This window comes from Drosophila santomea, chromosome 3R, assembly GCF_016746245.2.
Source record: "Drosophila santomea strain STO CAGO 1482 chromosome 3R, Prin_Dsan_1.1, whole genome shotgun sequence".
Taxonomy (NCBI): Eukaryota; Metazoa; Arthropoda; class Insecta; order Diptera; family Drosophilidae; genus Drosophila; species Drosophila santomea.
The window spans coordinates 16542463-16557774 of record NC_053019.2 but is presented as its reverse complement, the minus strand read 5'-3'; the positions used below and the strand labels follow the sequence as shown (position 1 = coordinate 16557774).

At 41.3% G+C, this 15312-nt stretch overlaps 1 protein-coding gene across 2 annotated transcripts in view; it reads left to right on the top strand.

Moving 5' to 3' along the window:
* The window catches only part of LOC120451105 (forkhead box protein O), a 31879-nt gene extending 17080 nt beyond the window's left edge, over positions 1 to 14799 (top strand). Inside the window, exons 5-11 of one of the 2 annotated variants that reach the window (XM_039634513.2) lie at positions 6011 to 6303; positions 6873 to 7100; positions 7358 to 7553; positions 7631 to 7820; positions 7979 to 8076; positions 8136 to 8895; positions 13792 to 14799. In XM_039634513.2, the coding sequence (XP_039490447.1) occupies positions 6011 to 6303; positions 6873 to 7100; positions 7358 to 7553; positions 7631 to 7820; positions 7979 to 8076; positions 8136 to 8576 (1446 nt within the window). In that variant the 3' untranslated portion in view covers positions 8577 to 8895; positions 13792 to 14799. Of the gene's footprint in view, positions 1 to 6010; positions 6304 to 6872; positions 7101 to 7357; positions 7554 to 7630; positions 7821 to 7951; positions 8077 to 8135; positions 8896 to 13791 lie in introns of both variants that reach the window. The other variant, XM_039634512.2, reaches the window with a different exon arrangement.
* The last annotated feature ends 513 nt before the right edge of the window (positions 14800 to 15312 follow it).

Here is a 15312-nt window from a genome sequence, read left to right as displayed (position 1 = left end):
GCACTAAGTAGCCACTAACCCACGACCATATTTGCACATATATCGAAATTGCACATCATTTGGCCCGATTTCGTTGGCGGAGTGCAATTGCCAAAGTTCGAGTTGGCCTTTTGTTGGTTTTCAGCTTCGCTTAGAGCTCGATTGCCACTACTTCAAAGTGTTCTATGCAGGAAGGGGAGTTTACATTTCATTACAAAACAAATTTGAAAATGTTACCATACTGAACGTATATTTTGGGATTTTAGAAAGTAATGCAGTTGATTTGTTTTAGACTTATAATTAATACAAAACAGCTGACATTTTCTGACAAAGAAGTGTCTTTTAAAGATACAAATTAAGTTTTAAGATATTTAAAGATATTCTAACAACAAGAGTATATTGTTGTCAGTTTCTGTTGGAAATTCTTTCCACAAATTCATTTCCTTGTCGTCGCGCATAAAACGCGACACTTATGGACTGCTTATAAAAAGCTCTTTTATAGCAGACAGACTCGAGTCCTTCGGAGTGAGTCCTTTTCTACAAGGGTCCTCCTGCTTTAAGTTGCCCAGGTGAAATTCAATCGAATCGCGACAGGAAGGCCGCGTGTGTATATTTTTTGTCATTTGATTTCCGTTTCCGTTTGCCACGCAGGCGCCAACGTGTCCAGCGATTAATCGTCTTTGGCGGCTTTGTCGCCGAATCCTTTTCCATACCAATGATGCCCACTGGCATTCATAAAAGTTTGCCAAAAAAAAAAAAAGGGAGAAAGTATAGTAAGCTTCGAAAAACGAAATCGAAATAGACGCAACTTAGATGTAGAAAGAGAAAACTTTTGCCATTCCATATCATATCATCACATCATCATTGCGATGATAATGCCGCGTGTTTTATGTGCTCACATATCTTTACAATATACTATTTGCGAAGAAGGGGGGGTAGAGGGTAGGATGGTGGTCTATATCAGTTGCTAGGGCCCAGTGTTTGTCCTATGTCTATTGCTCTTTTATTTAGTTTGCCAGAGTTTGAATTTCGCATTTGTTTGCTTTGTTTGTTGCCTTGCAAATGTGTTTTTGATATAGCGATTGCTTAAATATTGATTTTGGGCTGGCTGTAAAGGAACAAACTTTTAAATTTCAAATTTTTCCAGTTCGTCTACCATTTTCTCTTTAAATTAGCCCAGCTTACATGGGGCTAAAAGTGTCACCGTGTTTAAGCTTAAAGTTAATTTTGATCGATGGACGAAGCAGTGCGCTACTTTCTATATCCGATTGGTCGCGAGTCAGAACTTGAAATGTTCACTTGGTCTAGGTCATTACTGGGTCATTATCTAATCAATTACAGGTGCCATTGGGTATTAGGCTCTATCGATTGTGGATTGATTAGTTCGCATCTGGCTCGCACATTGAATGTGTTGCACACGCGCCAGAAATCACTCGGAATCCAATGAGTACCTCGATCGTGATACGATTCGAAATGGATTTCTAAATCGTTTGCCATATAATGGCAACTGTCAATGATCTTTCGGGGTAAACAATTGCTCGAATATCGTCTGCTGCCATCTTGCTAGCGCTGAAATTGTTTAAACAATTAATTAGTCTTGGGTAAACATAATGCAGATACTCCTGAGAACCGGGAGACAAGAGCCACAACCAGATCGCCATCATCATAAATTGTATCTGCTCGATTTGTTTAGTCTTTAGTCTTTAGTCTTTGGCTCACTCTGAGTTCAAGTGTTTACAAATTGGCCAGTCGAACAAAATGTTTTGTTCAAACAATTAAGGCTGCAAAACAAAAAACTGAAACCAAACTTACGAGTCGGAATTTTTTGTAGACGCTGTTATTCGAGAGTTCAAGGGTAAACTTTTGATTCAAATGATGAACAGCTTAATGATGGCATTTCAATTTTGAATGATTTGTTGCTCTACGGATGTAATTCTAAACTGAATTATACGATTTGTTGCATATTAACTTTCTACCGAAGTGATTGTTACATATTAACACCTTCGCAAATCAAATTGGAAATGGTTTCCAAAGTGGTTTGAATTTGAATGGGCAATAATAATGCATATCAGTGCGCTTGACTTCTCGGAACCGGTGAATTAATCAAAGAATTTAATAAATTTCTTTTTTTTTGCTAAGGGTATCTTTGCGTTGACACTCTAAACCATTTATCGTTCTCACTGGTTTTTTATTTTTTTTTTTGGTATTAAATTTTAACTGCTCAACCTGGTCGGCAGCAATTAGCCGAATGAATCGGGGGGTTGGCGAAGTAGTAACCTGTTTGCAGGGCACTGAACACTCGGCTAGAAAGAGTGTCGTTTCAAAAATTTATATCTCAATTTCACATCTAAATGCGAATAATCTTTTTTTTTTATTTTCTATGCCTCTATGTGTGTGTGTGTGTGTGTGTTTCCATTGAGTGCTGTGGGTTCATTTGATTTGTGTGTGAGAATCGCTGCAGCTGTTTGGCATTGGGGCGCTAGTGCTCCGCCCCAAGCCCCAAGCCCAAAGCCTTTTGCCCACTTTTCAGAGGTTAACCATTCACCATAAACCGATAAAGATCTGGCTCTTTTTTCGCGTTTTGTTTGATATTTTTGGTCACAGAACATTCGCGTTGCAATGGAACAAAAAGGCTTGGATTAAATGATGAGTTAAACGTAGTAATAGGTTTTAAATTGTTGAATATATCCAGTACCCTTACCTTAAAATCGTGTACTGTATACGCTTTCAAGTGAAATCAGAAGAAACCATACATGAAAGCAACATTTTGATCCTGGGCTAGTGGTCTGTACCTATAAGGTACTGAAGCCTCCTAGAATGCCACTTGTTCGAAGACATGGATCATTGGAGGCGACCCAGTTAGCGCCACATGTCGCGATTCTGTTTCCCCAATAAGCTGCTCAAATGGCCCAATGAAATATGCATATTTGATACGAGATGACAGCGTATCATGGGCCACAATGGCTGAGGGGTTGCCTTCATGCAGGGGAAGGGGAAGGGGAAGGCAAGAGCACACAGACTGATAAAGCCTCAAGTCACCCCAAGAGGAGAGAAAATGTGAATGCTCGAGTGTCGTATAGGAAAAACTGAAATGAAACGAGCTGGCAGATTTAATATATTTTAGTGGTACACCCGCTGCCCCTTTTCCCCTACCATTTACCCCAATTACTCATATAAATTATAAAGAAATGAATCAGGGAGCTAGATTCCACCACGCCCATAAATAAAAGTTTTGCTGTAATAATTGTAATTGGTCAACGGGAAACTTTAACTACGAATTTCCACCCATCGATTTTGGGTCACTAGTGAATTGCTCTAGCAACTCAATTTGGTTTAGTTCCTTTTGTGATTCACGCTCGATGCACATTAATTGTACACAATAAGGATCCGCATATCCTTGACTACGATAGCCACTCTCCCCCTCCTTCTCCCGCGGCCCAGAAATGTATGAAATTTCCATTCCTGGGTTTTTGCTCATTTGGCGCTCCAAGTGAATTCAATGGAAGCCCAGTTTTTCCCCGATTGCTTTTCCTTCGTTTGCCATGGATGCGAATATTGTGGAGAGGGTCGATGAAGTGACCTACATATGTATGTACATATGTGTATATACACTGACAGAAATGTGGGGAGAAAATAAACATTCTTCAAACTTTATGCAATTCTGTTCATCTTAAAAGGCTTGTTTCTTAGATCTCAACTTTGAACTGCAGTTTTAAAGGCACTTTGCAGCACTGATCCCTTTGGAAAATGTATTTCTTTGAGTGTAGTTTTTCCAGCACATGATGCAGCTCCTTGGTAATCACTGCCACTACTACTATATAGTCTGTATATCTGGTCGGCATGTGGCCGCTGTCGCCGAGCTGCGTATATATCTCCCTCGATTTAATAGGCCCAATTAGTTAGATGTGTTCTGAATGTTAGAATGTTCTGAATGCTCTCGCGTTCTTTAGGCTTTTTTCTCTGGCCGAGATTTAAGTTTATGAATATTCAATGAAGTGTGTGCCATAAATTATGAATGCCATTTGTTTTCATTTCGCCTTGATTTAATGGCCTTGAGTTGGAATGCCTAAAGCACAACCCTCTTTGAATTAGTCTTTAAGTTTTGGCGTTTCTGCCAGAACTAAGTGATTACTTTTGCGAATTCATAAAGCAATAGTTTAAAAACATGAAAAAAAAATTCAATTCTAAATTCTAAAATCGGATAAATAAAAGTTTGATTAGATACACCTTCCTCTAAAATCGAAATAAATGGCTTTACGATTTCCATACCAGAAATAATTTCTCATTACTCACCCACCCACACAACCGAAGACATCCTGTTCCTGGGCGGAAGTTGGTTGGATAATTCCGCAATCTGGCCATTAGCATAATCAGAACGTTTGCCAAGAAAAAGAAAATGTTTGAACACGCCAACTTGGAGCGGGGGAAATATGAAATGGGAAATGGGAAATGGCAGAGACGCCTTCGCTGGCGGCGCACTTAAACATTTAAATAAAAATGATAACTTTATGCGAAGGGGGTAAAATTAGATGTGGGGGCCAAAACCAAACCAAAAATGTCATTACAGGACTTACAGGACGACGGACGCAACAGAGAAGCAGCTTCCACTGACGCCAAGTAAAAGTTTTCGCAAATAAAACGAAAAAAAAAATCGGTGAAAATAGTAAAGCAAATCCAGAAAAGTATTAGAAGGTCCATGGAGTTGGGGGCTGTTGCTCCTGTCTGCAAACAGGTTTCGTCGTCAGGCGGGCGTCTGACAGACCCCAAAACTCCCCCATCCGCCCCCTAATGTCCCACCGCCCACTCACATGTCCTGGCAACGGTGATAAATGGCGCCAATGTGCCGCCTGGAGTCGCGACGCGTCGCAATCGCTTTTTCGGTGTCCTTTTGAAGGGATCAGCGGGGTGGATCCACCAAGAAAAATTATTAAAGCATTATTCTTTCACTTAAAAGAGGGTATGCTCGTATAAACTGGGTTCGTAAATAAAGTAAAATCATTTAGTTTTGTGTATAGAACTTGATTCAGTTCATACATGTATTTAGTATAATTATAACAATTTAAGTCATTAACTCAGTAAAGCTTAGATATATAAATCGATTTCTAAAAGAAATATAAAGTAGATATTATTCCTATTATTTTCGATTGATAAAAGCGCTTTTAAATCCATGTTATGCTACTGCTTTTTTGTTTTTCTTTAAATAAATCATTAAATTTGGCACCTTTTTCTGTGCCTACCTTTGTACGATTTATTTCTAAAATTTTCGCTGTGTGTGCTGCGGATTTTTGGGTGGCTGGAATCTGCGGCAAGTTGCCTTCACCAGTTAGTTTAGTTTGTAATGCTCCATTTAGCCTGGCTGCCAGAGGTCCCATCCTAATTTTAGTCATCCCGATACCTATGTGTACAATGTACACCCGCGCTCAAAAAGGAAATACAGCTGATGACAAATCCGCACTAAACGTGTTTGATTCTATTTGTTTCTGGCGGTTAGTCTCTTTGTTTTTGTTTTTTTAAGCACTACCATGACATGTAATTGTCGTTTTTTTCCACCTAGACAGGATTGGGAGTTATTTGATGTGGGCAAAATCGGGGTATTGGTATTGGGTTGTGTAGACGATGTCGATTCGCTGTCATTACGCTGCTTACACGCGGTTATTTATGACAATTGTTGGAAAATATGAATTGACAGCGACGATGGCGATGGCGATGGCGATGGCGATGGCGTTGGCGACAGGCGACGAGGTCTGGTGAAGACATCTTCCAATTAGAGAGTGGAGGATATACGTTCGTTCTGCTTCTGCGAGCCATAAAAATGTCGACAGACAATTGAATGGCACACAAGCCCGGCGAAAAGGAAGCGCAGCGCCTTGTCCTTCCCATTCCACACAAGAAGCAATTGCTTACAAATCGTTACATCAGCGCAATGAGTCCCAAGGATTCGCAAATTTTGCAATTCTTTAACATTTTTTTTTTTTTTTTTTGGTTTTTGCAAAATATAAAAGTCATGTGTTTCCCTGCCATCTCGTTACAGAACTCCATACGTCACAATCTGTCGCTGCACAACCGCTTTATGAGGGTTCAAAACGAGGGCACCGGCAAGTCCTCCTGGTGGATGCTGAACCCGGAGGCCAAGCCCGGCAAGTCCGTGCGCCGCCGTGCCGCTTCCATGGAGACGTCCCGGTACGAGAAGCGGCGCGGCAGGGCCAAGAAGCGGGTGGAGGCACTGCGTCAGGCCGGCGTGGTGGGCCTGAACGATGCCACGCCCTCGCCCAGCAGCAGCGTCAGCGAGGGGCTGGACCACTTTCCCGAGAGTCCGCTCCACAGGTAACTATCAACTGCGATGCGCAGAGGGTAGAGAATTTGAAACTAATAGAACTAGTTAATTGCTTAGCATTTTTCATTCTTAGTGCGTTACCTACACGTAATATAACTTATATAGATATATGTTATATCTTCGTAGACATTTCTTATTATATTTTCTTTCAACCAAACCAAAAACGATTAGAAACCTGAATTTTAGGCATTCAAAACAAAATATAGAAAGCTTTTTAAAAATGCTTTTATTAATTTCCGTTATGAGGAACTCTAGCATGATGTATTTAAAGATTATAGGATCTTACGATTTTTATAATTAATTTAAAAAATATATCTAGTTTAGTTGCCTAAGCTAGCGCTTGTAGAGCATGATCTGCAGATACTTTTGTTTTTTTTTTTGAGAGATATTATAGCACCCGAGACTTCTTGATCCCATTTCACTTGTGCCGACTCTATAGTCTTGTCTATAAGTTTGTTCTACGATTATTTAATATGATTTACATGCGTTTTTTATTACCTTTTTATTTATTGGTTTTTCTCTTGTTTATCCATTTTTATTTTTACCTGCGATGACAAAGTGGCGGTGGCTTCCAGTTGTCGCCCGATTTCCGGCAACGCGCCTCATCCAATGCCAGTTCCTGCGGACGCCTGAGTCCCATTAGGGCGCAGGATCTCGAGCCCGACTGGGGATTCCCCGTCGACTACCAGAACACGACGATGACGCAGGCCCACGCCCAGGCGCTCGAGGAGCTCACGTGCTCTGTAGCGGATGAGCTGACGCTGTGCACCCAGCAGCAGCAGCAAGGGTCAGTTCTCGATGGCTGTTTACCTCAGTTTGTTTAAGTTTAAGTGTCCATATATATACATATGTCACACAACTCCCGGTCCTACCAAGCATTTTTGTTGTTTACTATCATTTATTGCATGCCGAATAGAAATACCAAAACCAAAACCAAAAGAAGCTTGAGCTTTGCACGTTTCCCCCTTGATGTATGTAAAACCGATCTATAAAGTCACCTTCTCTTCTCGTTCTTGCCACCCAACGATCGTACGGTTGGAGCAGGTTCAGTGCCGCCTCGGGCCTCCCCTCGCAGCCCCCGCCCCCGCCCTACCAGCCGCCGCAGCATCAGCAGGCGCAGCAGCAGCAGTCGCCCTACGCCCTCAACGGCCCCGCCCCCGGCTACAACACGCTGCAGCCGCAGTCGCAGTGCCTGCTGCACCGGTCCCTCAACTGCAGCTGCATGCACAATGCAAGAGATGTGAGTAGAGGCTGGAAGCGGAGTCCTCCAAAGGATCACTTTGCTAACTTAAACGTATATCATACTCTATTTGGCAGGGTCTCTCGCCGAACTCAGTAACCACAACAATGTCGCCCGCCTATCCAAACAGCGAGCCCTCCTCGGACTCCCTGAACACGTACAGCAACGTGGTGCTCGATGGTCCGGCGGACACTGCCGCACTGATGGTGCAGCAACAGCAGCAGCAGCAGCAGCAGCAACAGCAACAACTGTCCGCCAGCTTGGAAGGTAATGATGATGATGATGATGTGCCCCAGCGATATTTTCACACTTCTTATCTGTACCATACTATCCTGCTTATCTTCCCTCTAACCGTCCGCCGTCTATGAAACTCCACCTGTATCGATGCGATATGCTAGATAATAACTGCGCCTCTACTTTGATAGGACAATGCCTGGAGGTGCTGAACAACGAGGCGCAGCCGATAGACGAATTTAATCTGGAGAACTTTCCCGTGGGGAATCTCGAGTGCAATGTCGAGGAGGTAAGTGGTTAAGTTGTTAGATCATCAAATATTGTAATACCGTGTATATAATCCAACAGCTGCTGCAGCAGGAGATGAGCTACGGTGGACTGCTGGACATCAATATCCCGCTGGCCACGGTCAACACGAACCTGGTCAACAGCAGCAGTGGGCCCCTGAGCATCAGCAACATAAGCAACATTAGCAACATTAGCAACCTCAGCAACCTCAGCAACATAAGCAACATAAGCAACATAAGCAGCAATTCCGGCAGCAGTCTCAATCTGAATCAGCTGCAGGCGCAGCTGCAACAGCAACAGCAGCAGGCGCAGCTACAGCAGCAGGCGCAGCAGCAACAGCAGCCACACCAGCAACATCAGCAACAGTTGCTGCTGAACAATAACAACAACAGCAGCAGCAGCCTGGAACTGGCAACACAAACGGCCAGCAGCAATCTGAATGCCCGGGTGCAGTACTCGCAGCCAAGTGTGGTGACCTCGCCACCCTCCTGGGTCCACTAGATCTTGGTCGAATCCAAGCGCAATCCCAAGGACGATCGTTAGCCGGTAGTCGTTGTTGTTGTGTGTGTGCGTGTGTGTTGTTTGTGTCGCCATTGGAACGCTTTAAACGCTAATTCTAAAAACCATAGTGTAAAGAGTTGTAAGCAGCCTCAGATGGATGGGAAACTGGAAACGGATTCAGATTCGCATGTGGATGTGGATGTGGATGTGGATGCGGTTGCGAAACCGGAGTCGGTGTCTTTATCGGGTATGCAGCAGCTGCAGGATCAGTGAGCAGAAAGCAGGAGCCGCAGCTGGACCGCCACTAAAAGTTTACAAAGTAAGTTTACTACACATAATATAAGATATATATTAAATATAATACGGAATGCATCGTGTTAGGATTCCCAAAATTTTAATAGTTTCAATTATTAGTTTATTATCAGTTTCATTTGAAGCTAAAAAAACCTAAACTATCAACAGTTTGTAATGTTTACCGCATCGTTCGGTTTCAATTAACATCATCGTCCTTAAAAGGCATTCAATGTGACAGCATAAATTATGTTAATAATGTCATTTCACGGCGTACATTTTATGAATATGTAAAATGTGAAAAAGTGGCTCAGACCGGAGCCACTCCCCCATTTTCTGCGAGATTTTCAGTCTCTTTTATTTCTGGCATTTTTTTTACAGCGATTTCGTGTCCTGTTTATATACAAATCGTCTTCACTTGACTTCACTTCCATCCATGAATCTTTTATGGACACCCACTTCATTCATTTGGTGTATTGCTTTTTTGCTGCCGTGGAATTTGTACTTATTATGTGTCCGTTTTTCTTTTCTTTTTTTTTTGCTTGCTCCTTGAGGGCAATTACACGCGTTCAATTATCATAATACATTGTCAGGAGAGCAACAAACAAAGTATAAAATCGAGTGAAGAAGAATTGCTTTAAGTCCTTTTCAATTTGGGTGCTTTTAAAGTGAGAGGTTGCCGCGCGCGGAGCTCACTCAAATTATGGCAAATTAAGTCAATTTACCTAAGCCATAAAATATGTAAGAGCCACTTTGCTACCTTGGCAGGCCAGCACGAAGGATACGTGGCTCCAAGTGTCCTTTTCCCCGTTTCCGTTTCCGCGCTAATTTGACTGGCCAAGCGTGGCCAAGGGAAGCCAAGGGAAAATAGCCTGGAGGCATCTCAGCGCATGCAAACCGCGGCGCAAATTCGTCAAGGCAACTCCCTCGATTTGCCGCGATGTCCTTTTTGGAACCGGGGGCCAGGACTAGCGTCCGAAAGCAAATGCTGAAAAATTAATTACGTCCTTAGGGTGACTTATGCATGCCACCGATATCTGACCCAACTGCCAAGTCCCTCGATTTCTCGACTCAATCCACCTGAGGGCCAAGTGGCCAGGTGGGCGATGAGAGCGGTGTGGGTGCGACTCAAATCAAGCGTGTTAAACGCTGCTAATATTGAAAAATTACGATGACCTGGCAGGTGGTACTTTGAGATGGGTGAGGTGAGGTTGTTTAATGACAGAGATTTAAAACAGAGTTTCGACAGGCTTTGATGCCAAATACGGGCATTTGAAGGTGTAAATAATAAATACATGGCTTGACATATGTTAGCCTTTTTTTGAATTAATTGTAAACAATAAGATTTGTTGAATATTTTATATACGATTTTTTTACATTTTTGTATGTCTACTTCGTTACAAAACTTTCTCCACTAGCATCTATTTTTTTCGTAATACCTTAAACCTTTGATTTGTCTACTCTTTTAAGTCGCTTTCCACTGAAAGAACTTTATCTGGTATCTCAATTACTCTCATATCTGATCCAGTAATTTGTGATACTACTTAACATTCTTTCAGCGTTCTACCCATTCTTACGTTCCTTTCTATTTCAATGTCACGACTGGCGACTGTCACCGCGCATTTTTGCTTTGTGCCGAACTTCATCGAGCAAAAAAAAAGGTCCTCGGAAAAACCTTTGTCCTGTGCGTAGCCACACACAAATTGAATTCCACACTAAGTTGTGCTGTAAGCCAACAATTAGAAAACGGCAAAACGACCAGAAAAAGAGAAAAGAAATGCCAAAAGAAAGAAGGACCAACTTGCCAAAGGACAAAGTTGTAACTTTGTCAAGTTTGGCGCCAATCGCATGACGTGCTAATAAAATAAAATTGCCAACTTGGAGAGGAGAGCGATGAAAAAAAAAACCAAGTAGAAATGATTTCGAAATTTATGCCAAGTGCAAACTTTTGTGTTTGCCGGGGGTTTTTTCTTTACCGCCTCCGCTTCATTTGAGTGAATAATTTGAATTGCAACAGCATCAGCAGCGGATTTCCATTTCTTTCACTTTTCATAATTCACCCAACTGACAGCAGCTAGAAGTTCTTTTCTGATTATGCTAATACCTTAAAGTTGCCTGCAAGCGGTGCGCTCGCTTGTAGGCTGAATTCATATTTTATTAAATGAATTATATATTCCTCAAAATAAAATATAACTTTAAGCGGCGGCTGCTTCTCCGCGCTCTTATTAGCCAGCAACGACACATGCCACTCAATAACTTGCCGCAACATCTGCCCAGGAGTTCGCCTATAAAACGCTGAAATGTTGTAAAATGAGATGGGGAACTTGGTCTGGGTGGAGATGGGGAAATCACATCATCGTCCGCAGATTGACTGACTTGACACATAATAAAGTCACACTCAAATTATGGCTGCAGATGGTTGCGCCACCGGTGGGCATGCCCCCAACCTTCTGTGCTTCGTATGCACTCTTAAAAATCCAAAATCAAAAATAAACGCAAAAGTTATTTTAATATTTTTCGATTTTTTTATTATTATTGTTTAAAATAAATTTATGATTTATTTATCTATATTTCGCAATTGTGTTTAAAGTGTTTATATAATGAAAAAAGTTTTAAATGATATGCCGAAATCCCATTTAAATACTATTCGAGTTTGCCAAGTTAAAAGATAAAGAAATCTTAATCTACATTTGATAGACAATTTTTTCAGTGCATATTTAACGGGGGTGCAGGTTGGTTGCCCTGGTGAAACCGCGCGTGAAACACAAAGGCATTTTCAGGCAATTTATTAGTTGACAAAAAGAAGGAAACACGAAAAAAGCCAAAGGAGCAGAAAAATGGGAAAAAATGTGCGGCTTCGTTGCCGCGGCCTATGTGAAGTGCCGTGGCAACAGGATTCGAGAGGCGACAGCCACAGGACCTTCAAGAGGACCACAACTTTCGCTTAGGTGTTGAAACTTGTCCGCAACTCGCTAAATTATTCAGAGAGCGAAAACTTTTTTCCATGCCACATTTGATTAAATTTTAATGCCAGTGCATCATTAATAAATTCCCTGCGGGTGGCCGCGAAGCTGGGAGGTTTGAATAAATTGAATTAGCGACAGGATTTGTCCGGCGGGAGCTAATCCCCGCAGATTGTTTGGCAAACTTTGGACAGGTTTGGCCGGCTCGCGCAGAAGTGTCAGAACTAATTGTCCAAGTGCCGGGAAAAAAGGCAGAAGTTAAATTTCGCCCTTGCATCGGCATCGGCATTGGAATTCAAATGAAAATTTCATTATCCTGGCGGCAGAGGGAAATCAATTTGTCAGCATGGGGAAACGAACGCGCTCTTCGGCACTTCATAATACAAATTGTCAGCAATTTAATAACATTTAAGCTGCCAACAGCGGCCACAATGATAAGCGAGGCCAGACATACACTTTCCGACTCTCACACACACACACACACACACACACGCAGTGAACAGAAGGACCTGTTCGGAAAGGTCCTTGTGGCAACAAACCGCATTTACACTCACTTAACTCAACACGATGCGGAGGTCGCTTTCCATGGCATTTCACCCCGACCCAAAGAAGGGAAAACAATTGCCAGGAAGCGAGCGAGAAGGGCTTGTGTACAAGCTGCTTTAGGTCCTTAAGGACCCTCACCCACGCACACACACACACACGCACACAAAGACACACTCGCACGCACGCTCAAACAAATAAAGCTCTGCGAGCGATTTAAACACTTGTTGCATGGACAAAGGATAATGACGTGACAGGAGCCAGGACTCCTCCCTCAGCAGCACCCACAAACTCAGTCACCTTACGGTGCACAGAGACATACTTTGCAGCCAAATGTTAACTACAATATTAGTTATTATTAGTTAATTATTTATAAATTTGTGCGATAACAGATTACTTCAGAATACTTTTTACAGCTTATCAGCTTTTTCAATGCTAGGAGGACAAGTCAAAATTAATACGCACTGGTATTTAATGCAAAAGGCATTTAAAATTTATTTTGCTCTGTGTAAGCCATAAAGCAAACAGGCAGCGCGTTTTGTAATAAACTGCAAGACAGCCGGAAGAAATGGTCGCAGTAACCGGTAAAGGGCAGAGGCGACAAGGACACCTGGTGGCTTCCACTTACTCCAATCCGTCCGTGAAAGGCACAGCAAATATGCTGCGGGGGTGCGGTGGAGTGGGGTGGTGTGCCACATCTAATCCCAGGCCTTGGCATACAGTCAGTCAATCACACACTCAGCCACAGTCACACACCAAAATTTAATGCCTCCAAGGAGTGGCGGCCATAAAGCGCTCATAAGTAGGCTTCACACTTTCTTTGCGCAGTTTCTGGTCCTCCGGGTGTCGCATAAAATTCAATTGCAGGCCATAAAAGCTGCGCGTGATCTACATACACAATACTAGTATAATTTAAAGCTGTAACTAATAAAATTGTCAGCGATAAGCGAGAAGCTTTGATTTTTATGTTTCCTTCGAGCGACAGCAATTTGCCAGCAAAAGGGAATTTATTGGAGGCGCTGATGCTAAAATCTTATTTTAAATGTTTAGCGCCGTCGTTTTTATGGCATAATTCTGGCCGTTTGTAGTTTGTCCTTTGTGGAAATTTGCATAAAAATTGCCAGATTCGCAGAAGGGGCAAGTGTCGAGTGTTCTATCTCCCTCCCATCAGCCAGCTTATGAATATTTCTGTCAAGTGTCAAAAGCTATTAGACCCAAAAAAAAAAAAAAAAAAAAATCCCTGCATAAATTAGCCACTTGGGAGGGAGGCTGTCTTGGTCAATGTCGGAACATTGTGATTGTCCTTTCATGAAGTGTTGATGTGGGGCTGAATTACTCAATATGGGGATGCTTACTCTTGGATTTCATATTATAAACTGACTTACTAAACTTTTTTTTCGTTTCTTGTCTCGTTTCAGGATAAATCTGGTCGCTTCTAATCTAACATACATACAATACATATACATAGATATATAACTACAAATATATAGTTATGCATTACACATAGAAACGAAGCATACAAATAATACCAATTAATCACCAATAATTAGATGCTACAATTTGTGAAATTCTCTGAGTGGCAGCAAGTGGAAAAAAACATCTTTGCCCGCCACTAATAAAGGGAAATTTAAATTGAATTCAAAACAACCCGGTTTAGTTATTAGGTTCAACTTTGTACATATTAATTTTAATAACCTTGACGTAATGAAACCCACAAATAATAATACTTCTACTGATAATAAACAACAAGAAACAGCGTAAAACGTAAACTAAATGTTCGATAACTAAATGGAAAAATATTTGCTAGCCAGCAGCCATTGAGGAAAATTTAAACAAGAAAATGGCAACAGAAAACGAAAACAAAAGAAATTAGCACAATTATGTAATAATTAATGCTTAATTAATGTATTTAATTGAAGGTATAATTGTAATTGTACATTTTTTTCTATAAAGAGCAAAGAAAACCCTTAAAGAAGAATACAACTTGTGTAAAAATTATGCTTAAGGTTCGCAATGATATACGTAATAATTTCTGCGATTAGTTAGCACACATCTGATCAGCTCGGCTTATAAAATAATTCCCTTTGTTACATAAATATGCCAACATCCATATGTAGATCGTAGACCTATGACAAAGATTCGCGTGTAATACAATTAATACAATTTTAAATATTAGTAAATGTAAATGTTGATAGGCAAAAGCGAAATACAAAATTATAACAGAATACCCACAAAACTCAAAAACCCAGCAGAACTAAAAGCATAAAGTAGAAAGCAAATACATGCGCATCATTGTGTACTATTATGGGCTAAATGTTAATTATTAACTAGATTGTACAATTCAAATGTAGTTCATACTATTTAAAATGCAAAAACGGAGTGAAGATGAATAAACTGATGATTCAATATAAGAATGAAAAGCTTAATGTTTCTATGAGGGTTTTAAATGGGCAGTTGAAGCAAAGAAAAATCGGGTCCTTTGTGGGATTTGAATCCACATCCTTTGGCTACACTTTAAGCTTTCTTGGAGCGAGGCATAGGGAACAGTCCTTTAGCTTTGTGTATTAACTATCTCTAGTATGGTAAATAATATACACAGCATAGTACAACGAAAGATGGAAAGCAATTGGTTAAGCTTGAGGACCTTAATCTGTGACCGGATACACACGATGTTCGTTTTTATACAAAATATGTATATGTATATTAGAAAACAAGATAAAAAGCAATATGAAGTGTAAGCCTAGTGCAGGGGAGAAACCCAAAAAGGGGTAAAGGCTTACTATCAACGAAACGATTCAAGCGATGTTCTAGACGAGTCGAACTGGTACAACCCACGGTTGAAGATCACTTATGGTTGAATCCAACAACAACGGCATGTAGTGTAAAATTATCGCACACTTCGTCGACGTTTAGCGACGTCGACTTTTGGTTGAATGGAA